The 25,873-nt window shown below is 36.5% G+C and overlaps 2 protein-coding genes across 2 annotated transcripts in view; one reads left to right on the plus strand and one right to left on the minus strand.

Annotated features, from left to right (window-relative positions):
- Positions 1 to 3,689, plus strand: part of LOC139969947 (CD9 antigen-like) — a 64,731-nt gene extending 61,042 nt beyond the window's left edge. Inside the window, exon 6 of the mRNA XM_071975374.1 lies at positions 403 to 3,689. Within this exon, the coding sequence (XP_071831475.1) occupies positions 403 to 489 (87 nt within the window). The 3' untranslated portion in view covers positions 490 to 3,689. The remainder of the gene's footprint in view (positions 1 to 402) is intronic.
- LOC139969946 (CD151 antigen-like) lies at positions 399 to 13,621 on the minus strand. Its single transcript, XM_071975373.1, has 8 exons — positions 13,452 to 13,621; positions 11,846 to 11,960; positions 10,727 to 10,918; positions 10,336 to 10,410; positions 7,644 to 7,742; positions 6,270 to 6,419; positions 5,641 to 5,724; positions 399 to 5,124 (listed from the first exon to the last, which is right to left on the minus strand). The coding sequence occupies exons 2-8, from the start codon at positions 11,909 to 11,911 to the stop codon at positions 5,053 to 5,055; spliced, it is 738 nt and encodes a 245-aa protein (XP_071831474.1). The 5' UTR covers positions 11,912 to 11,960; positions 13,452 to 13,621; the 3' UTR covers positions 399 to 5,052.
- Positions 13,622 to 25,873: the final 12,252 nt, after the last annotated feature.

A 25,873-nucleotide genomic window follows, 5' to 3' on the forward strand; every position in this document is an offset into this window, starting at 1 on the left:
GTGAGGTAGTACGTGAGTGAGTGAGTAATTTCGTGAGCACGTATTGTGAGTGATTGTGTGCGATTGAGATATTAGTACGTGAGTGAGTGCATGAGTGAGTGCGGGAGGGCGTATTGTGAGTGGGTGATTGCGTGAGTGCCTGTGTGCGTGAGCGAGTTAGCGAGTGAGTTAGTGAGTACGTGAGTGAGTGGATCAGCGATTGAATTTGCGAGTGAGTGAGAGAGCGAACGAGCTTCATCGCATACAAGTATAATACTTAGTCTTAGATTATTCCTGCTGACGGCCTATTTTGCCCAATCTCTTAATGACTTATTCAATTTATTAGTGTTGTCATTATAATAAGTATTGTGCTTACCTTTTATATGCAATGCCGTCCTCTTTTTTTTTCTTTTTTACAAACAGGTCCTTGTTATTGTGTTTTCCATCATTCTGTGCCGAGCGATACGAGAGGCAGAAGAATATGACGATGATGATAAAAGCTTTTCTTAAAGAGCGTCACCCCTTAAATGTCTTTAATTAATAACTTGTTAAACAAAATTGATTAGTGCACACTGCAGAAAATTGACTTTAGGCAAGTCCAATTACCAATAAGATATTCTGTGCAATCCTTAAATGGAAGTAAGAATTGATTAAAACCTTCAATTGTGTAAGTGACTTCTGCGAATATTGGAGGAAAGTGATCCAGTGCCAGAGGGTGTTTAGTATTTGAGTGTCTGCCATGTAAATAGAAAAACAAAACACATTTGTAATATTTTGAACTAGTTGTGGCACCCGATTGGAGAATGAAATCTTCCGAAAGTATTCCCATTAAGCACATACTTGTTTTCTTATTAATTAAATATTCATAACTTACACTTTAACCTATTTTGTGGTATGAAAGTGAATATCATTTGATGTGCTATTTATAAATCCTTGTATAGAAAATGTGACAAGTTTAAAATAAGAAGAAATCTGGTCAAAAAAGTAAAAATGAACTAACGATACCTTGGCTTGATATTTGAAGCGTGAACTGTTCTTATAGAATGAACTTTGACCTCAGATCCTTCCAAACGACTGTTTTTGTTTAATAAATTCTTCTGCTTCGAGTTCTATATCTTTTTACTTTCTACGTTCAAAATTTAAAGGGATATTCCGGTATCAGAAAATGTTACTTACCTTGAACACTGAACCTCAATACATTGCTCCTTATTCGAGAAAGCTCATTTAAAATAATCCGTTTTCATTTTATAACCCCTCCGTTACTCCAGGAAGTGGATCTTAGTTTAGGTGGTCTGTGACGTCATCAGAGAACTTATGCTTCAATTTAAAGCCTTACTCCTAGTTTATCTCCCTATCACATTTATCCGTAAAATGTGATACATTTGTAGTGTTCGCTAATCTGTTGATGTCCTCTTTATTTAGAATTTCATCAATACTCAATGTTTTTGAAGATATGTCATATTCCTCTATGGATAGATAAATTATTACATTTTATAAGAAAACCGAAAACATTTTAAGGTTTCAATTGATCTAATGACGTCACTCATTTTGCTATTGCCAGGTACCCATTACAAGGTACCCCATATCATATCCTTTGACAAAAAATTCGTAATATCTTTGTGATCCAAAATGACGTTCATTTCAAGTTTGTTAAACAATCAACCCAATCAACAGTAATATCCCTTTAAGTCAGTTGTAATGATCTTCTTCAGTTAAAAACATATCACAAAAAAATCATAACCATTGAAATATTAATATAATGTGATCAAACTTTGATGACGAATTTTTGGAACAGTTTAGTTTCGGTTTCATTTGTATAGTTGCTCATGTTTATTATGAAAAACTACATGACAATGGGGGTTTTTTTCTCTCTCGTTTAAGTACCTATGTACTTTGACAATAACTTCATCATGTCACTTAGAGTAAGAAAGGTTCTGCCATACATTAAAATCTCTACGAAGCCTTTGGGCAAAATTAATTAACAAAATTTGAAACGTTATTACCTATAATTTCCTTGGAAACGACAATGTGCAGGATGTTATTTTCATAATAACAATTCATTTTTACTTTTTGTACTGATGTATTGATATAAGCAGTACTGGGTCTATGTATGATATAGGAACGTTCATAAATTAGACATATCATCCTGCAGTCGTTACATCAATACAGCTACATAAGTTATCCATATTTTACAGATATCGTGGCAAAGTTTGTTTATCGTTAATGTTGTTGTCATAGAGGCATAAATATACTTTTTGCCATTTTTAGTACATAGTAATTATTCTATAATTATGCATAGGTCTGAACACACGTTAACACTATAGTAAAGAGCGCACTATTTGCTCATTAGAACAGTAAACATTGACTAGAAGAGATGCTTAACACCAAACTAAATCATATTTCTTCTATATTTCTGCATGCAAAACGAATTGCCCATATATGAATATTCATACCATAAATAGTCAGTACTGAACTTAGCGTGATTTGTACATACTGGAATCTAGTCTGAGACAGACCTATAGCGTTATATCGGATCCGGTTAGAGGGAACAAACTGCTGACATATGTAATATAATGTTTAACATGTTATATTAACAGTCCTCAACCGTATGTTCCATTGGGGGAAAATGACCGAATTATGTTAACGTTAACGTACGTTAACATAATTAGGTTACCAGATAACAACCAGCTTGCAATGCTAACCTGAATTAATAGTAAGCAAACGTTATTAATTTTGGGAATTTGAAGCCATCTTAAGTCGTCAGTCGAAATTTTATCAGACCTACTGTGTATAATTTGGAATATGGTCGAGACATATTTTAAGCAAAGTCACCCAGGAAAGAACCTGCATGGGCACGAAAAACAAAACAACTGAACGACTGATCCGCTCTCAACCCCAGTTCCCTTGCAGCGTGTGAATCACGATTCCCCACTAAGGGGAACAGATACTACACATGATCTAGCCAAAGACCGAGAAGCTAGGCTTGAGACCTCCTCCTCCTCCCCCACCCCCCTGCCCCTTCACCTTATTCGGATTGTTTCCGAAAAAGTTAATCTGCAGGTAAGCAATTTATGTGCATGGTTACTCAACTTTTCATCGCTGTGAATATTTTTCGCTTTCAGTTGAAATTGAAAAAAAAAGCTCAACGTAAGCTAGCAAACTACAATGTATGGTGAGGTTAGTCTCGAAAAGAAACGAAAACAAAAAATTAATGAATTCCAAAATTTACTCAAAATCGTTTTTAAGGTATTTATAGCAAACTTAAAGGTCCTGTGTAGAAGGTTGAATTACTCTCTGGATGAGGTTTGCTAATGTGAACAGTGTGGTTGTATGGAAGCTTGTGAATTCCATAACTGAGATATTATTATTTGTACCATGATTACGTAGTGCGAACTTTGTCGTAAAACATATTGACATATTTTAAGTCTTAGGTGACAGGTAAAAGATTGTCGGGATTCATTTTGTTACAGTTTTGTTCAAAACATTCAAAATAGCTATTCTCAACTCATGGAGAAATTGTATATTCTCATCTTACTTTTTCAGAAGTTGAAACCATTTTAAGAAAAAAAGTTGATTTACAGAGATATTTAGTTAGTATCTTTAACATATTTATGTCTTTAATGTTTTCACATTTGTTTCCATCATTTTTATTCATTTTATTTATTGTAATGTTTGCAATGAAGAATATATTATTGATTATGTGGCCCAAAGATGTTGGCTTCTGGGTTTGTCTCTTTCGCTTCATATTCCGGGATTATTATAAATAGGCAGAAAGTAGCAGAGAAGAAGATGTCAAGAAGATGCAGATTTTAAAAAGACGAAGAAGAGAACATATACTAATTGATTCAAAAGCAAAACGAAATTGATGACGAAAATTAAAAAATGTTGTAGAAATCTGTGTGATATTAAATAGTACTATCCAGTTGTTTCAAACAATATGTTCTCTGCTCCGTCACCTAAACTCCATCCTCCACCCCCTCACACCCCACATACCTCAAACGGAAAGCACAATAGTGGGCCAAGTTCATATAGTCTACCCAATGATCGACATAAAGTCAAATATTGATATTGACTGGTCATTGCCGAAGTTTGTCTGGTGTGATTACATGTTCCACGCATGCGCATTAAAGAAATTGACTCGTCACGCAGTGATGGGACACGGCATTTGTAATTGTTCTATGTTACAGTGTAAAGTGAGATATGATTTTTTTTAAACTTTTGTCTGACATATATAAGACACGTGTAAGAAATACCCGAAAATCAAATAAAAAATAAATAAAGACAATCGGTTACTCTAGCTAAAAGTTCTTTATTTAGGGTAAAGTTAAAATAATTCAATACTTCAAGACTGAATACGATTAATATTATTTAATGTTTGGTTATTATTATAGCTGTCGATAACTTGCCTTTAAAAACATTAGCTCAGCTGAAGCAACTCAATATACCGACTTTGCAGCTATAGCGTGAATCCAAAACTAACTGTTAATTTCGAATTCAATTAAAAAAAAATGTTGTTTTAACATCATACTGAGAACAGAGCAACAAAATAAATGACTTCCAACACTATTTGTCTCGGACTAATTTGTAATAAATATATTATTTTTTTCTGATATGAGACTTGTGGTGCTTTGGAAATGCTTACCTATTTTATGAACGCCTTAGATTAGGCTATGCAGTCCAGTCACTGATTGATGGACCAGTAAAGTTTAAAGGTTTATTTCTTAATAAAAACACAAACTGACTTTGATGTCTACAGTTACATTTTCTGATAATAATATTTGTCACAAAACTTACATGTATGAATTAGCGTACTGTCCGTAAACTAAACAGTCATTGGATCATCATTTGCGAGTCAAAGTTTGAAGGGTAAACTTTTGTACAAACATTGTCTTCTAAGGCATTTTTCGAAATTCTACATATCTGTAACTAATTCTAGAGATCATAACCAATACGTGCCCTCTCAGTATTTCAATGCTTCAGGCAAACGATAAATGAGGGAATATCAACGCTTCTATAAAATTCAACTTTGATTTAGTTCAGTAATAATATTTTTCTTGAAGGTTTCTTTCTGATTTACGCGAAATTGGTGTAACTGTTTGTTTTGACTGCACTTGTCATACAGCAGACGAAAACCATGGCAAAAATCTGTAAGGATAATCAAAATAAAAAGAAATAATTCAATTCAATTGATTGGAATATTCAATATTGTGTTGATATAGTTATGTAATAAACTGACAGAAAGGAATGGATTGATTTATTGATTACGATTTGTACCGTCATGTAAGACTCTGAAAAGCCGAAGGAAAAAGAGCTGGGTTGGTGGGGTGGGGGTGGGGGTCGGAGTTGACATGAATAGTGGAGTGTGATGCAGTCGTATGTTTATGTCCCTCTCTTGTCTTAGTAGATATACAGTCCACAGCAGTAATGAATCATTCAGTTGGATCCATACATTTGCAAAATAGTGTGTTTTGCAATCAAATAATCACTTTCTTTTTGGTTTCATAAAATTCGAAATTTAAAAATAAAATAGTTGAAATCTTGACTAAAACACGTTAACGTATGGAATATAATTATGTAACAAAATTATTGCTCTTTTATACTGTATTTTGATATTTATTTCGAAGCCATCATCAGACTTTACCAAAGTAAATTATCTCTTACCTCAACGAGAATGAATCCAAAGCAAACGAGTCCAACAATGACCACGTTGTCCTCGATAGTGTTAATACTCGCAGCCACACATCCCTGTAAGAGAACACAATTAATCCTCTCAAAACATCAACTTATTTCAAGCTGTAACTTTGTGCATTTCGTAATTGTTTTATAGGATATTTTCATCATTTATCAATTCTAACAACTCCACCAAAATGTTGTCTTTCACCTCATGTATACCACCAAATGAACGTAACACCTGTTATTAAAACAGTGTAACACATCGTTAAGGTGACAACATGAAAGTAATATGTATATATGTGAAGCTTGTGTAGTTATCGAGGGGCTACCAAATGATCAATTTAGTAGACTCAGTACACCAGCCGCTTTGATCAGTCTCAGATATTTCAGTACCGATAAGTGAATACTTTTAAATGGCATAACGTGTAAGTTAAACTTGAAGTCTGTTGCATTGGTTTTAGTTTGAATCGTCTGTTCATAATGAGTATTAATTTGTGTTGCTTTGCTTAATGTTATGAGGGTATATTCATTTTGTGGTCTGTTTTACTATTTATCTTTATAGTGTCACGTCATTGTTCTCTTTTTAAATTGGGTTCAAAGTGCAAAGTGGTACTCACTTCCGTGTATTTAGTAGGATTGGTAAATTTACAAGTTCCTGATGCTGTATCAGGAGAACAACACGAATCAGGCAGGGTTCCAAGTCCATGTTTAAGTTCATATTGTGAGCCAACATAATCTCCTGAGTTGTTAGCCCCACAACAGTCAAACTGAAAGATACAAACAAAGGTTTGTATTAAATACAAGTAATAATGGTCATACAGTACTCAAACTGAAAGATACAAACAAAAGATTTTTATTAAATACAAATAATAATGATCATACAGTACTCAAACTGAAAGATAAAAACAAAATGTTTGTATTAAATAAAAATAATAATGGTCATGCAGTACTCAAACTGAAAGATACAAACAAAAGGTTGTATAAAATGCAAATGCGAATGGTCATAAAGTACTCAAACTAAAAGATGCCATTAAAGGTTTGTATTAAATACAAATAATAATGGTCATGTAGGCCTAGAACATGGTCCATCATCAGATATCTGTCAAGATAAAGATAACTTAAACATAGTACACCACAAAGCTGTTCATGGAATGTAAGCTTGGAGTCCGAGAACAGACAAAAGACACGTGATAGTTGACCTTAAATACAGTCCAGGTAATATTGTTAACTCCGGATTAGAAACTTGTATGATTAGTTATTCTTGTAACGGAAGACAAGGCTGCTACTGAGGCTCAAAGTGACGAAAGGTGAAAGTTCATTTAAATAACACGAGGAAATACACAAGACCGGCTCCTTCAGTTCAAAGCTTGTTACTGACTTACTAAATTAACAATTAAAGGAATGTTAAGTCATATATTGAAAATATCATGCAAAATAATTGGTAATTTAAAATGTAATTTATAAACTGGAATGGATTGTAATAAATTACATGTGCCAAAGTACAGTGTACACTAAGAGTAAATAGAGTTAATGACGTAGTACTCTGTATAGGGTTAGCGGACATATGGCAAGCTGTTTTTATTTCTTATGAATGAATTGAAGATATTTGTAATTCTTCATCAGGTATCTGTGCGAGTATCCTTAATTTAACTGAAGATAATTGAAGAATATAAATTAAAGATATCTTCAAAGATGGTGAATTAAAGATGTATGTAAGTCAATTACAGATATCTTTAATAACTTACAGCTATCATCAATTCATCAATAAAATAAAATAAAACGGCTTGCCATACAGACGAACTGTTTCAATTATTATTAGGAATTACTGGAGACTAGTTAGAATCAAAACAAAAAAAATGAAAACAGCACACTCGGCGGGAAGGAAAATTAGTTATTTCAGTCTAATAAACAGCGGAATACAGGAAACGGATCATATATACGCGCGTTAAAATTTGAGAATGAAACCCGACCAGTTATCTTGGAAAGCTTACCTCTTTCTGGACGAAATCAATAGCCTCGGTAGCAGCTGATGTTTGACCGTACTGATTAGTAATCGCTGACGTCATACCGGAAGTCATCGAGTCTTCAATCTAAGCATGAAATAATAAAAAAAAACGAGGAAGAATTAATTGTTAGCATATTTATGTGAAATCACTTTTCAAAATTGAAAAATGCGTTTTTGTAGTCATGACGTCATACCTGAAGTCCAAACAGCTGACTATTTTAGAATATCCAGACAACGTTGGAAGACCTATGCCGACTTTCAGTTTCTTCTTCGGCAGATTTGAAACTACTTGTTTAAGATTCACGATTTTGTGACAATCGTTATGCCCAATGCTTTTATGGTGACATAACATTAACAAGAGAGTTTGTACTGAATACTCATACCATGAAAAAAAATATGTCTCTTTTATTCACTTTATAATCCATTCAACTAAGTTACTTTTAGTATTTTTAGGGAGGTGCAAGGTGGGGTGGTTCTGATACATGCAGCAATGCAACAATGGGACCCCTAGAAACTGGTATATAGTGTGTGGGGGTTGGCTGGGGCGGAGGGGAGAATCAACATGAAATATGACGTAATATTTAGGTTAATGTGAGTAAAATTGGCAATTGGTATAAACCTGAAACTGTGTATTAAGCTAACATTCATTAGCCTAACTGTGTATTAAGCTAACATTCATTAGCCTAACTGTGTATTAAGCTAACATTCATTAGCCTAACTGTGCATTAAGCTAACATTCATTAGCCTAACTGTGTATTAAGCTAACATTCATTAGCCTAACTGTATGATAAGTTGATATTCATTAGCCTAACTGTGCATTAAGCTAACATTCATTAGCCTAACTGTGCATTAAGCTAACATTCATTAGCCTAACTGTGTATTAAGCTAACATTCATTAGCCTAACTGTGCATTAAGCTAACATTCATTAGCCTAACTGTGTATTAAGCTAACATTCATTAGCCTAACTGTGCATTAAGCTAACATTCATTAGCCTAACTGTGCATTAAGCTAACATTCATTAGCCTAACTGTGTATTAAGCTAACATTCATTAGCCTAACTGTGCATTAAGCTAACATTCATTAGCCTAACTGTGCATTAAGCTAACATTCATTAGCCTAACTGTGCATTAAGCTAACATTCATTAGCCTAACTGTGCATTAAGCTAACATTCATTAGCCTAACTGTGCATTAAGCTAACATTCATTAGCCTAACTGTGCATTAAGCTAACATTCATTAGCCTAACTGTGCATTAAGCTAACATTCATTAGCCTAACTGTGCATTAAGCTAACATTCATTAGCCTAACTGTGCATTAAGCTAACATTCATTAGCCTAACTGTGCATTAAGCTAACATTCATTAGCCTAACTGTGTATTAAGCTAACATTCATTAGCCTAACTGTGCATTAAGCTAACATTCATTAGCCTAACTGTGCATTAAGCTAACATTCATTAGCCTAACTGTGCATTAAGCTAACATTCATTAGCCTAACTGTGTATTAAGCTAACATTCATTAGCCTAACTGTGTATTAAGCTAACATTCATTAGCCTAACTGTGCATTAAGCTAACATTCATTAGCCTAACTGTGCATTAAGCTAACATTCATTAGCCTAACTGTGCATTAAGCTAACATTCATTAGCCTAACTGTGCATTAAGCTAACATTCATTAGCCTAACTGTGCATTAAGCTAACATTCATTAGCCTAACTGTGCATTAAGCTAACATTCATTAGCCTAACTGTGCATTAAGCTAACATTCATTAGCCTAACTGTGTATTAAGCTAACATTCATTAGCCTAACTGTGCATTAAGCTAACATTCATTAGCCTAACTGTGCATTAAGCTAACATTCATTAGCCTAACTGTGCATTAAGCTAACATTCATTAGCCTAACTGTGTATTAAGCTAACATTCATTAGCCTAACCGTGGATAGTTTTTTGAAGTGTTTGGCTTGTTCTAGAACATTTTTGAACGTATTGGCCTGTTTCTAAGTCGAGCCTGGATCGTTTTTATAAGAAAAAAAGGCAAAATGTAGAATTTTCACACTGTTTGAATCAAAACAAAGTTGGAACCAACATTTTGGAAATAAACATAAACATCAATAGCACCCCCACAAAAAAAAAATATTTTTGAACAGATCTGTATTTCAGCTTTATTCTAACATTCAAACCAAGTCTATAACTAGAAGGGTTGGAAAAATACACAGTTTTCAAAGTGTTAGGTTTTTTATTGGCACAATCCGCCCAGAAAAGGGTTGGAGGGTTAAGCTAACATTCATTAGCCTAACTGTGTATAAAGGTATCATTCATTAGCCTAACTGTGTTAAGCTAACATGCATTAGCCTAACTGTATGATAAGTTGATATTCATTAGGCTAACTGGAAGTCCAAGTAAGATACGTACCGTAGCAGAATGTTTTCAAAACCTATTATACCAGTTGCTTCATCTATATTCATATTTTTATAGAAACAATATTTGCCCTCTACATGTTTTCTTACATTAAATGACAGTTTGAAGATTTGCAGATTGCACAAGCTAGACATGCAGTTTCTAGCAGCCTTTTTATTACTATTCTCAAGTTACCTGAAAATCATGTAATGTCCGACGCGTCTCGAAACAATCATGTTATTAGTTATTTAAAGAAACAAAACCAAAACACAAAACAGTTTACTTACCCCTGCCTTGAAAACAAAAGCAAGAATTCCTCCAGTGACTTCTGCCACAATTATGAGGCCCATGAACAAGAAATACTAAGGCAAATAATAAAAAGTGAAAAAAAATAAAAAGTGAAAAACGAATGATGGCATATTTTTGCTATACATCGAATACAACTAAAGTGATGATTCCAACCAAGCAATAAGAAATAAACCATTTTCGTTTTAAGTTGGGGGTCTGTTGTAAACATGACAAACATTCATGGTAACTCATATTGGCCCTACCGCCCCACCAATTATGTGCCATAACCGATCCTTTCGTTCTAAATCAAAAGCAATTTAATCTGATGACATTATTGACTACGTCATTATCCTTTTGAAAGTTGGATACTAATTTTCAGTCAGTACTCACCATTCTCAGAAGGCAAAGGCTTTCTTTCATAGCGCCACAGCAACCGCAGAATCCCACAAAAAAAGCGAAGACGCCAACACCTAGCATTATGCCTCCTACCAGGGAAATATTATCCTCTGAAAATATGGCTTCGAACTTGGCGGCTGAGACCAGTACCCATATCCCGAGACCAATTAGTGCAAGGCTGGTAATCTATGAAGGTAAATTATGTATATTTACAGACTTAACAAGGTCACTAATATTCCCTTCTCGTGGAGAGGAGAGAGGATGGAATCTTATCGACTCGTAATGCATGAAACGATGCGTCCATATATACTAGATTGTAGGGAGGGGGGGGGGTGAGGGGTTGGAGGATTTCATCAAAAATTAAACTTTTTAAAATATTTTGGATTCATACATTTTTCAACAACTCTTGTTTTAATTTTCATTTTAAATAACACATGGGTGCTTTTTAATTACATGAACAGTAATATAATTCTTTCATTACAAAATCTGGTTCGGCATATAAGTTATGAAATGGGGCACATTAAGGGTATTTGTTTGGTCATTATCCTGGCGAGTGCAACCACCGTCTATGCTCTCCCTAACCCCCTCCATCCCCTCCACTCCCGCCACCCCTCCACCCTCTCCCCTCTTTGCCTCCGGTGGCATCGTCTATGCTCTCCCTAACACACTCCATCCCCTCCACCCCCTCCACCCCCTCCACCCCCTCCACCCCCTCCCCTCTTTGCCTCCGGTGGCATCGTCTATGCTCTCCCTAACACACTCCATCCCCTCCACCCCCTCCACCCCCTCCACCCCCTCCACCCCCTCCACCCCCTCCACCCCCTCCACCCCCTCCACCCCCTCCACCCCCTCCACCCCTCCACCCCTCCACCCTCTCCCCTCTTTGCCTCCGGTGGCATCGTCTATGCTCTCCCTAACACACTCCATCCCCTCCACCCCCTCCACCCCCTCCACCCCCTCCACCCCCTTCACCCCCTCCACCCTTTCCCCTCTTTGCCTCCGGTGGCACTAAATACTTATTGGAAGAGCCGAGGAGTTTCATATATACACGGAAATTGTGTGTCATGCAACACTAAAAGAAGAAAATAACGACACACTTTGTTCTGTACTTACCCATAATGCAAAGTTGAAAATAAACAGAATAAGCTTTGAGAGTTTGGCTCCACATCCAGCCACCATGATGATTTATATACAACCACTGTACAAAAGAGTGATACCAATTTCAGATCTATCGAAACAGGAAGTAAAAATAAACATGTGACATATAATGATACGTCAGCGATAAAAATAAAACTTGCTTTTATGCTGTTCATGATATGCTGTCAGCAATTACCATACAATGGGAATTTAGGGGAAATATTAAAGAAATAACAGAATAAGTGAAGTAGTGAGAATTTTGGGACTCTTTTTCGTGTTGAATTTGGTGAAATTCCGATAAGATGAGAGTTTGGTGCTGGGTTGGGGCAGAGCCGGGGAAATCTCTCACCTTTCTACAACACAGTTTCTCTAAAGATGCTGGACACAGTTTTTGCTGGGGAGTAGGGGCGAGAACCAGAGCGTATGATGCATTACCTCATAAATGGCTAGTTATTCATATAGAATGGCTAACTTTTATTTACAATAGTACTTTTTTGGAGCCTAATTCTCTCCAACTTTCCCCTGCACATGATAGGTACCACTTCATATATAGTTAGAATGCTATCGTTCTAAAAATCTAAACCATGTATAGGTGCTATATGATATTGTTAGTACACCATGTATAGGTGATATATTATCTACACCATGTATAGGTGCTTCACCATAGTTTGTTATTATATCACATATAGGTGCTACACCATATATTGTTACTACACCATGTCTAGGTGCTACACAATATTGTAATTACACCATATGTAGGTGTTATACAATCTACACCATGTTTATATGCTACACCATATATTGTTACTACACCATGTTTAGGCGCTACACCATCTACATCGTGTACAGGTGTTACACCATATATGTTACTACACCATGTTTAGGCGCTACACCATCTACATCGTGTATAGGTGTTACACCATATTGTTACTACATCATATTATAGGTGCTATACTATATATTGCTATTACATCTTATAGATCCTATATGTGCCACGACATATATAGGTAGGGTCCACTACCTCCTATATATAGTTAGGCCTATACCCTCTAAACATATGAATGGATCCCCTGTACATTGTACATAGGTTTCTTCCCACCACATAATGTACCAACCCACTTACAGGTACTTTCCCATACAAAGGTAGCTCACCTACCAGTTGCCCTCTCAGATATAGATACTCCCCTCCTTTATTTAGGTACTACACACACAGGCCTATGTAAGTAACACCAGATGTATATGTATATAGATACTATCCTCACAGTACATGTACTACGCAACTTACAGGTATTACCCCCACCCCCCCCCCCCCCCGATATTATTGGTAGGGCCTACTACCTCCACATATAGTTACTGACCCCATGTAAAGGTACTATCCCCCCCCCCCCCCATCCATATTACGCATTACTAATAATTCATTTATTGAACAACAATTTCGGTGATTGGTAGAAATCTTGTGTGTGCCTTACTTTCAATCCTGTAATCAACAAAAGAGGGAGAAAACATTTTTTTCGGATTTTAGTGCTTAAGGAAGATATTCTTGTAGAAACCCCTTCCGTGATTTACAAGATTGATATCTTACCTGGAAGTCAGAGACAGTCTTCAGTCTACTGTATTGCTTTCTTTGTTCTTGTAAATTTACTCCTTTTACTCACTATTATAATCCTATAGTTTCACACAGTGTGATATCTTTTGCTCTGTTGTACAAGTCCTTTCCCCTCAGGTTGGTTGCTCAAACTGATAGAGGTTTAGACTTTGGACAGCTCTATGACTAGGCTATAATCCAGTTGTTACAAGGATATCACGAGTGTGTTACGAAGTTACTATTTTCAGGTCTGATTCTCATCATGCCAACAGTTAAGCAAGTCAACTACGGAGAGCCAAACGTTCCATAAATGTCGAAAAAGAAAGTGAAGTGTCCAAGTTAATATATATATGTCCAAATCGATATCAACATGTTACAATTCGATATCAACATGTTACAATTCCATATGAACATGTCGAAACAAAATACAATATGTCATTGCGTCTATCAACATGTCAAAGAAGGAGAGAAGGAAATAAAATATTCAAGCCAAAGGGATCACGTTGATGCCTTAGTGCAAGTTTTAGGCCCTTTGTCTATTTTCACATGATTAATTCCTGTGTGGGCAATTGGGCCTTTGAGGTTGCTACATGGGCCCCGTTACAGTTTAAAACTGAATTCGTTGGTATTTTTGAATAGCGCAATGTCCAATAGAGCCAACACCTCTAAAAGAGTTATCCTGCTTTTTGTTAACATAATCAAATCATGTGTGGGCCATGGGCCCTTTATGGCTGTTGTGTGGGGCCCGGTAAAGATAAAAGTCGTCGATGGTATTTTTTGGTTTCTCCAATGGATAAAGGGTCCAATGCAACTACAGGAATTATCCTTGTGTCTTTGCACATGAATAAATCACGTGTGGGCCATGGGCCCTTGAGGTTGTCTGGGCCATGGTAGAGGATAAATTTGCAGTAAATCGACCTGTGACGTCATTATGATGGCTCGCATCTTGCAGTGATGTGAGCCTAGTTTATTGCATTGCACTGCACTTGGCCTGCGTTTACTTTCAACCCAGTCTGCATGGATGCGATACTCAACTGGACCGGGAACCCAGAAGATTTGAAAAGAGACAGAGGGTTTGATGGGCAGGTTATGTCCGTTTATGACCAGGATTCAAGGTTATGTACTGCTGCCGTGCCACACAATGTGCGTGTATGTAGTCTAAAGGTGCCTTCAATTAAAATAGGGGGCTCAAATTTTGATTTAATCATGTAAAAGAGGCAAGGCAAAAGCGCTGGATAAAACTCAAAGTAAGATACTTTTAGAAACCATAGCAATGATAGTAATTGTACCTTGTGATGGGCCCTGCAGGAGGGCCCATCAAAATGGTATTAATTATGTGAAAAGAGACAAGGATAATTCATTTTGCGGAAACCAGTTAGACATTGGGGTGTCCCAAAATACTTATTACAGCAACTTTATGATGTACCGGGGCCCATGCAGGCAGCAACCAAAAAAGGCCTGTGGCCAACACATGATTCATTTATGTGAAATGAGAGCAGGATGATTCTTAAAGTGGCATTGGACCCTTTGTACATTGGGGTATCCAAAAATACCAATTACAACAATTTTATGATGTACCAGGACCCAGACAGCAGCCAGAAAGGGCCCACACATGATTTAATCATGGGAAAAGAGAGCAGGATGGTTTCATTTTATTGGCGCTGGACCCTATGGTTATCGGGTATTAAAAAAAGAAAAACCTATGACTACAAATTTATCCTCTACCATGGCACAGACAACCTCAAGGGGCCCTGGCCAACACGTGATTTAATCATGTGCAAAGACACAAGGATAATTCATGTAGTTGCATTGGACCCTTTATACATTGGAGAAACCAAAAAATACCATCGACGACTTTTATCTGTACCGGGCCCCAGACAACAGCCATAAAGTGCCCATGGCCCACACATGATTTGATTATGTTAACAAAAAGCAGGATAACTCTTTTAGAGGTGTTGGCTCTATTGGACATTGCGCTATTCAAAAATACCAACGAATTCATTTTTTAACTGTAACGGGGCCCATGCAGCAACCTCAAAGGCCTAATTGCCCACACAGGAATTAATCATGTGAAAATAGACAAAGGGCCTAAAAATTACACTAAGGCATCAACGTGACCCCTTTGGCTTGAATATTTTATTTCCTTCTCTCAACATGCTGACACAAGTATTGGACATTCTCATATAAATCTTGACATACTGATACAGTTTTGGGCATTAACGAAACGTTGGCGCGCGCCGATGTTCCAAAATTATAGAACGACGTCAATATTGTATCTAGCAAGCAATGTTGACATGACCAGTGTAGTACGTGTCATGCTGTTACAAGTTTTTGATATGCTGATGTTAAATTTGACATGTTGATAGACGCAATGACATATTGTATTTTGTTTCGAAATGTTCATATGGAATTGTAACATGTTGATATCGAATTGTAACATGTTGTTATCGTTTTGGACACTTCACTTTCTTTTGCGACATTTATGGAACGTTTGGCTCTCCGTAGTCAACTGAAGTATTATTTGGAATATCACGTTGAAACGTTATACGTTCAGTAAGTTAACACATCTTCATTTGGTAACGACGTATGGCGACCGGACCAAAGATGATCGGGTGGATGCAAAGGCGTAGCGGCGTAGGCCGGGGGGGGGGGTGGGATTAGAGGGGGTCATAGGGTTAGACCTTGAGATAATATGTTTTAAGATGGCTTTCGTTATCTAAAATGAAACTTTATTATTATCGTCTAAATCTGATTGTTTCCTGTTACGTTGTTCTGCAAATTGATGAAATTGCAGAGAAGTTGCTGATCATACCCAGATCACATTACCATACAGGAAGGTACATATGCTGACAACTTTAAAAACTATCGCGTATGTCTGACAAATTGTATCTTATCGTTATACCTTTACTGGGGTGAATGGCTTTCAATAAGCTTTCATGCGATATCATTGTACCGGGAAATATGACTGGCTGCAGCCTATGTATGTGTTTTCGCTGGTTGTGCAATAATCTCTTATGAATAAAGAACAATCAATTTCTACTTAGTTCACAAGCCCTTATTGTCGAGAAAATAACATTTCAAGGTGATGCATGTTGTACCAAATATGGACATAGAGAAGCATATAGACAAACTTTCGTTGTATTCCATTTTTTTCACAATCTACATTCCATTTTCTGTTTCAAAATTTGGAGGCAACTAAATACGAATACACAACAGTCATTGATATATATATATATATATATATATATACATATATACATATATATTTATCACAAATTATATCTAGCATTTTAATTTCTAAGGCCCATACATGTTAAAACTTAATGTGTTATGTAAGTATTCGGTAGTAAAGAATCAAACGGCATGATCAGCAAATATTACAATAAATAGGCAACATGCAGATGTGTGTTTAGTGATGTAATCATTACGTCACAGAAAATGCCGATGAAAGGACGAAATAATAGGAACACCTTTCTTAAGCTTTACTCGGAATACTAAGACTCCAAGACAAGCGCCCTCTAAGATGGCGATATTGTTTTTAATTGTCTGAATACTTGCGTCCACACAGCCCTGCAGCAGGATAGATGATAATAATAGATATTAACGTTAAGTGTGAAGCAATTATAAATATTACAGAATTGTTCAACATCACGAGAAATTAGTTGGTGGGTCGGAAGGATGCATGCGATTAGAATGGGTTGGGTTAGGGAGGGCTTCGGTAATAAGAGTAACTTCGGAACACTTTAATGAAACGGAACAAACGATTGGAAGAGACATGCGTAAATGTGTCTAGAAACGTTGTTAAAGCTACAATATTATTAAACGTTAGCCTTGAAGAAGAGTCTTGGTTGTCGTAGAGTGGCCAGTTTCCAAACACTACCTTTGTACTCTCTGGTCTCATTATAGTTATGAGCATTTCATTATTTGATTTAGCGAGAAGTTCACGACATTAGTTACTCGACGTCAATTTATTTTCTTCACAAGATATGCTCATGGAAGGTGTTTTAATTTGAACAAAACTTCTTTATCACTATGCAAGCGTGACCTACTTGTTGTAAAACAAAACTATATTCACATTTCTCATGTTTAAAAAAATGACTAAAGGAATTTTATATTTTCTATATTTTAAATACAACATTTCTTTACCCAAACTGAAACATTGACGATAAACACATTTGGCAATCTTTGGACCACATCCGGCTACTATGGTTGAGAAGAATGATGAAACTTGACTTTACAGGAAAGTAAATTCACTGTTTCAAAGATAAGAAAACAAAATGAGAGTGAGATACTGGGAAAGAATTCATAGTTAGATATTGATACAATGTCCTCCATAAAATTAAGGGATTGTTAAATAGACAGAATAAAAGACAATAGAAAAACACAATGATTCTGGTCAGTTGTACATAGTTTTACTTGAAATAATGACGGAACGATATAATAACACCCATGAAGACCAATGTACCCCTCTTCTCCCCCAATTGAAAAAAACAATTGCTTAAAGTTACCTGAATTTGCTCAACAATTGATTGCAATTCTCTTGATATATTGTTGCCTGCTGTCCAATTTGTCTGTTTTAGACGTTCTTCATTTGTTTTTTCCTGCTTTAGGTGTTTCATTTTTGCAGAAATTTCACTAGATTTGTAAAACCGTTTTGTTTTCTCCTTATCCATTATATCTCAAGAAGTGTTGGTGCATGTCCCTACCCCACCCTAACACCCACCCACTCCACCTCAACCCACCCCCTTACGAAACATATACTTTGAACTGATGTTGTTCGCTGATAACATATATTATTTGAGAAAGCAAACGTTATATGTCTTTATTACTTCTGATTCTTGTTTCATTTCTTATTTGCTAAATTACCAATCTGTTAAGTTATTAATTACATACATATTTATTAACATCGGTAATTTAAAAAGAGAGAAAATATTCAAAACATATGCCAAGTGATATTTAAAATGTTACACACTCTGTTCTGTTCTACTATGATGATTGAATTGATGGTCAATCTACATATTATAATTATTTTGGTCTCAATTTGTGCTTTCAATTCCTCTCTCAAAGTGGTTGACCAATGCACAGAGAGTTTTCATAACAACTCCCCGATCAATATCGCTCAATTAACTGACCCATTGTTTTCATGGAGACTCTTTTCTGTTCGAATATTAATCAAAGTACAAAGTTCTCTCTTAATTATAAATATTCGCTTGTATTGATGGTATCGCTAAGTACACAGCCTTCAAAGTGCGATCCCTACTATAGCCCAAATCTGTATACAAGATAACCGCCGTGCATTTGATCCTGTGTCGTTGAATGAAAATTTAGATGTTTTCCAGCCAGTTGGGACAATTTCCGAATGCTATTACCACTGTATACTGTCCTCCCATATCATGCTTCAAAGCACTAGTACTGACAGTACAAACAGTTCCTAACCTATGATAGAAACATGATATATTCATATTGTTCATACTGACAATACAAGTGCTTTAAAAGCGGGACATATAAATACGTTGTAGAAAAATTGTCCCAAACTGGGTGTGTTTTCAAATTGTATTATATATATTCAGGCCTGAGGAGAGTAATGGGGAAGGGAAGGGGGGGCATAGTCTATGAGCGCGAAGTCAATACGGGGGGGGGGGTATGGAAGAACAGTTATTCTCATTTTCAGAAAATGTTTAAAGCAAACTGAAGACTCAAAAGAGAGGGTTCGATGTTGTAGTCGTTACAAGGGTACGGTGAGCCTCTAGAAGCCTCTGTGTGCATTAGTTATTGATAGTTCATCTGCAATATTTTGTTTATTCGCTTCATGTATTGAAAGTTAGAAGTATTTGGAGGAACGTGTACGATAGAAAGGACTGGTTGGCTGGCTTATTGGCTGGTTGGCTGGCTGATTGGCTGGTTGGCTGGCTGGTTGGCTGGTTGGCTGGTTGGCTGGTTGGCTGGTTGGCTGGTGGCTGGCTGGCTGGCTGGCTGGCTGGCTGGCTGGTTGGCTGGTTGGCTGGATGGTTGGTTGGTTGGGTAGCTGGATCCTGGGTATTATCATTTCAAAGTGTGTTGTGACACCGCCACCGTTCAATACACTTTCAAATCAGTAGTATTAATTAAAGACAAAAGTAATTTTCAAACCCTGTTTTGAAATATCCCCCTTTTATTACAAACAATTACAATTTAAAAAGTAATTATAATAAAAGTAACAAAGAATAACAAATTTTTGTACACACACGATTTTTAAGCTTGCTTTAATCCTACAATCTTAAATATGATATAAACATGAAAGGCCTATAGAAATCTCCTAAATGATACAATATTTAGCTATTAAGGTGTATCACAAGAATGAATTCTAGAAATATTTTACTCATTGAGGTTATCAATCGTTAATAGCTATTCTAATTAAACGACTTTCTACACTCTTATCACGCACTGCATTGCGTTATTGCATGAGCTTTGGCAAGTATCCTCATAACTACACAAGTAAGAAAAAAAATCATCTCACCTATTTATTTTCTCATCGGGTATGTTGATGTTTCTATTTTCGAGAAACTGGACTCTATGTAGATGTATGCAAAACAGTAGATATACATAACCTCGTTGGATTTCAAATTTCCCTTACTTTTAACTTATGCGTCAAAGTTATATTAGTGACCACGTTATAGTTGCGGACTTAGGCCTATACCTATTTACTAGAGGTTACTTCTGTCACCTTTATATAATTGCCGCTTTGCGTCACCTTTACATTCAATCGACTCATAATTTTCCTTTAGTATATACTTCCCATGTATAGGTTTACGTTCAAGTTTTTTGTTAAACATTAATTTTCGAAACCCTAATGAATGTTGTTAATGTACATATTGTAATATATAATCTACAAGGTTATATATTTATGTTGAATTGTTCTTAAAACGACACAGCTAAATGACTTGGACTTTCACGTATAGACACAAGCGAATAGACATGCAGATTAAACTAATGTACACGCATGGCGGTTTATGTATATTAATTAATGTTACTGTTAAAACAAGTTAGTTTTTACTCGAATTGCAACCGGCAGCTGCTAGATACTATTCCAGTTGTGGTCGCTATAATGAGACCCTGTTACATCTGTTTTGGGATTGCTCTTTGATATCGAACTTCATTTTAGATGTGGAGCAAGCTTTTCTTTGGCAGTCAGTATATATTTTCGAAGAATGACATATGCTTCGGGTATCATTTTTCTGTGAATCACCAATATAATTTCTTAATTTTTCATCTCAAGTACTTCATCTTCAGTAAAAATATTACAAACACGGAAATGAGATATAGGGATTTTTTATATAAGTTAAAATTTGCTATTAAACTTGAGAAAGAACTAAAGCAAAGAGGCAAAGCTTGTATTTCTTACGAGTAGTTAATAGACTCATTTAGTAATTGCACTATACTGTTCAGCTAATTACGATGCATTATTGTTTTTAATGTACTTATCATTACTTGTAAAAGGTCGTTGACCTTATTGTATTCAAATATGTACGAATTGGCACAATTAAGATTGTTACCATAGAGATACCAAGCGTGGTAAAAAGAAAGAAAGGAAAAGACGCTTTATTCCGGTTGGCATTGTCATGAAGAGGTACAGTAGCTCTCATATCTGCCTGCATGTGTCCGATATATTTTAGGTATGATCTCATTGGTCAGGTCAGGGTAGAGGGGGACTCCTGGGTCAAGGAGGTCATAGCCTCGGGGCCGAGTCAATTTGGAGGGGGGAGGTGGACAATATGGGATAAACAATAATATATTCTCACTTTAACAACTGAATATACTTAAAGAATAACAAAGATTTTAAAAAGACGGTCCCGAATAGAATACACTCTCGAAATAATACCTCTGAGGAGAGGACTCATATCCATCACAGAAGTCTTTGCCCATTTTGTGTGTTTGTGTCTTATTATAGAATGTCAACTGCGGATTTGAAGCCCAATTAGGTTTTTTTTTTTTGGGGGGGGAGGAGTGTAAAATTGAAATTTTATTGGTTTAATATTATTTCCGTTGTTGTTTTTCTTTCCCTTTGAATCTTTTATAGATGATCTACTTGTAAAATTTCTATTTATTTAAGACCTCCTCAGCTTTTTCGTATTTCAGAAACTTAAAGTATTTATTTTTCTCGACAAGAGATTTCTAAGTCCGTTCTTTGTTTATAACCTTGGAGGCTTTGTTATGATTCTGTTTTCCCTATTAAAAGTGTAATCATATTCGATAGGGAGAACAAGTAATATTTGTTACGACAGCTTCCCCACCTCCGATGGTCAAAGGTTGTTATAATTTCCTTAGATTGTAACACGTTAAAACTTGATTAACAATAAGTTTGCTAACAACTTACTTTCCTTGAGAACCTGACTCTCCAAGTTATAGAACCGCACTGAAAACTTAAATTGGTTCACCGACTAACATAACATTAGTCCATCTGGTGCCTCTCCCGACTAACATAGCCTTGGTCAGTTGCTATACCGACTAATTTATTCCTTAGTCAGTTGGATTTCTTAGTCGGTCATCTTAGTCCGTCAGCTTAGTCGATCAACAATTTCTCAGTCGGTAAATGTATATTAGTCAGTTACATTAGTTGGTGACATTAGTCGGTCTTTACCGACTAATTTATATGAGCCACCGACTAGTTTATAGCAGGTTTTACATTAGTCAGGATGGTGCCTCTCCCGACTAACCTTTCTTAGTCCGTATCGACTGACTAGTTGCACCGACTAGATTCACTGAAAGAATTAAACCCGACTAGTTTCACTGACTAGCATCACTGAAAGAAAAGAGAGAAGAAGAAACAAATAATGTGTACGTTGGCAGTATTTATTTCTGATAAAACTTCTGATGTCTACAAAAGGCTGACTTTCGACAGATAGAGAAGAAATCACTGTAAATAAAATCTGAAAATCTGATTTTTTTTTTCCAACAAAGTTAAGACAAGTTAATGGATCAAACATGAATCGCAAAAGTATAGCACTGCACAATAATGCAAAGTTGAATCTTGGGCAAGGGTTCCTCATGACTTTCCTTTTAAAGTGGTACCCCAAATCGACACCAGTTAAGTCTTCACGAACAAAGAGTGTTTCTCTTAACCACAAATGGCCTCCCACTTGTCTTCAGGAAGCCAAAATCTGCACCATTATTGACCTGTGAACAGAAAATATGATATACGTGTAAGAACAGATACAGATATAGCACATGATAACTCACATTATCATAAACATACATTTACATTAAAATTTTATAACATATTGGGAGGTATACATTTAAATCTAGGTCCCTCAAATTATAAGCCAGGAATAGCAGCTTTACCGAATTATTATTAGCTTTGCACAGCATAACACCAAGTTATTTCTCAAAGCTTAATAATTATGTTAATCATGTTAATAATGATCCCAACAGACCGGGATCCCAGAGGGTTTGGTTAGCTGGGAAGGTAACCAATTGCCTTGTACATCACAATGTTCACAGTGCATTCCTGTATATGAAACCAGACGACTGGCAAACCGACTGTGGTGGGTGTGGCTGGGAGAGCAATTTTAAAGTCACCTGATAGCTAACCTAGATCAGTTTTCATGGTAACACATCAAAGTAAGTACAATATGTCAGGTATGGCCCCAAGAGCAACAAATGGCCATTGCCAGTAATTATTGGTGGTGGGGTACCCCTGCCAGTGATCTATATTTGACCCCTCAAGGCTGACCTAGGTCAGCTCATGAGGTAACCACTTGAAACCTACTGGAAAATGTTGGTTAGGGCTTCAGATACAACTGATGGGCATTGCCAGTAATTTATATTGGGGGGGGGGTACCCCTGCCAGTAGACCCCCAAAATGCCCATTCCCTCATTGACCTAGGTCAGCTCATGAGATAACCAGTTGAAAAATTACTGGAAAATGATAGGTATCACTTCATATGTAAGGGATGGGCATTTCCAGTCATTTACATTGGTGGGGTAACCCTGCCAGTAGACCCCCAAAATGCCCATCCCCCATTGACCTAGATTAGCTCATGAGGTAACCAGTTGAAAACTACTGTAAAATGATTGGCAGGACTCTATATATATGTAAGGGATGGGCATTTCCAGTAATTTATATTAGTGGGGTACCCCTGCCAGTAAACCCCCAAAAAGCCCCCCCCCCCCTCATTGATCAAGGTCAGCTCATGATTTAACCAGTTGAAAACTACTGGAAAATTATTAACAGGATTCTATATGTAAGGGATGGGCGGACTCTGGCAGTGGTGGCCCACCAATATAAAATACTGGAAATGCCCATCCTTACATATGAAGTGATACCTATCATTTTCCTGTAGGTTTCAACTGGTCAAATCATGAGCTCACCTAGGTCAATGAGGGGATGGGCATATTGGGGGTCTACTGGCAGGGGTACCCCACCAATAAAAATTACTGGCAATGCCCATCCCTTGTATCTGAAGTCCTAACCAACATTTTCCAGTAGGTTTCAAGTGGTTACCTCATGAGCTGACCTAGGTCAGCCGTGAGGGGTCAATTATAGATCACTGGCAGGGGTACCCCACCACCATTAATTACTGGCAATGGCCATTTGTTGCTCTTGGGGCCATACCTGACACATTGTTCTTACTTTGATGTGGTTACCATGAAAGCTGCTCTAGGTTAGCTATTAGGTGACTTTAAAATTGCTCTCCCAGCCACATCCACCACAGTCGGTTTGCCAGTCGTCAGGTTTCATATACAGGAATGCATTGTGAACATTGTGATGTACCAGGCAATTGGTTACCTTCCCAGCTAACCAAACCCTCTGGACTCCCACTCTACAGATCAGTGAAAATTTGACCAAACTTATGAAGCTTGCACGTAAATGATAAACTAGACTGTTTTTTTTTTAAAACAGGTTATGAAAAGTATCTTAAATATCATTAAACAGTTGGGTACAATAGTTAAACTCACTCTTCCATCTTTTTTCTCTATGGTACTTGTTCCTTTGCTTTTTGGACTCTTGGATAAACTCTTTTGTTCTGCGAAGGGTACCAATATATCATCTTAAAACATGTCTTTAAGCCATATATAACACAGTTCTCCTCTTCTGTTGTTGCCTCCACACTGGTGTCGTACATCACAGGAAAGCTCACCCTTGACTTAGATATTTGGCTTTTCAATTCCTGCTGGAAAAAAGAAACAGCAAAGTATTCATCATTTGAAAAAAAAAAAAAAAAGTTGTCACCACAAAGTTATGTGAGATTTGCTTCCACTATAGTCTCAAAAAAACAATCCCAAAGTTTGAAGCAGACTGTATAAAGCTGAAAATTTGAACGAGAGTGTCATCACCATTGCAACCAGAATCAAATGCCCAGAATACAGAGATAATAAAACATGGGCTAAATCTTTGTTTGTTTTTATGATCTTTAAAAATATAAAATTTTAGAAACAGAAATGCACTGAGCCAACTTATTTATAGGCCTAATCGTTTTTAGTTGTTGTTTTGCTTGCTCACATAACAAGCCTGTTTAGACCTAGGCTAGAGGAGAATCAGTACTTTGTTACACTAAGTTTGTCTACGGTCGTTTTGATTTAGTCTTACTAGTAGTACTAAAGTATATAATGGACCGGCGAAGACTAGAGAATACCCAGAGTTTTAGCAACTGCGTTAAACTGTATCATCTGATCTATTATTTACGCCAATGAGTTTCATTCAATCTACAGTAGGATCAAAAAGAGAAAACTAATTAATCTTAACCTTTAAACTTTGCTACTAAACAGATATGCTTGAATTACAAATAAATGTCAAAAAAACATCATAATCTAAGAATCGATGCATATACATACACATAAACAGAATAATTTGAATTCGCGCAAGTGAACCCTGCACTACATTGGACAGTAAAAAAACGTGCAATTAGACCAAACTAAACATACTAAATTTTCCGTTACTTCTACATAAAATATCAATACAAATACAACAACTTACTCTTTTGGCAGTATACTAAAAGCACATGTTATAATAACTTCAGACTATCAAGCTTTCCTGAGAAAAAAACGGTTAATACTTCTTACAGTAAGCAAGTCGACCGTGAAGGAATGTCGCAATTGTTTCCTGGGCGTGACCGGAAATTAAATACTAAAAAATGATAAATGAAAAGGTTAAATAGAACTGAAGCGTGCATCCTGACTGCTCGCAACATATAATACCGTTGACTAGCCAACATAATGTGTTCAGCCGACTGTGACTGTACGTTTGAAGGTCTAGCCTTGCTTATTCAATATCACAAAGCCTACCCATTTAGATTCACATGGGAAATTACAGGAAATCTTTACCAAATGAGTGTAGACTTCAAATAAACTATTGAGCCTTATAGTTCCAGCATTTGTTTGGGAATAAATTAGAAGATCATGTGCCACTGTTCAATCTAGCCCAATACACACATAACACATTG

The sequence above is a fragment of the Apostichopus japonicus genome, chromosome 7 (genome assembly GCF_037975245.1).
Source record: "Apostichopus japonicus isolate 1M-3 chromosome 7, ASM3797524v1, whole genome shotgun sequence".
Classification (NCBI taxonomy): domain Eukaryota; kingdom Metazoa; phylum Echinodermata; class Holothuroidea; order Aspidochirotida; family Stichopodidae; genus Apostichopus; species Apostichopus japonicus.

What these genes read in the sequence shown, in the direction of transcription:
- LOC139969946 (XM_071975373.1), bottom strand. Translation starts at nt 11,911, where the DNA reads ATGGTGGCTGGATGTGGAGCCAAACTCTCAAAGCTTATTCTGTTTATT. An exon ending in ATCCTACTAAATACACGGAA is followed by an intron (nt 5,725 to 6,269) that starts GTGAGTACCACT and finishes GTTCTCTTACAG; the next exon opens with GGATGTGTGGCTGCGAGTAT. An exon ending in TTGGATTCATTCTCGTTGAG is followed by an intron (nt 5,125 to 5,640) that starts GTAAGAGATAAT and finishes TTATCCTTACAG; the next exon opens with ATTTTTGCCATGGTTTTCGT.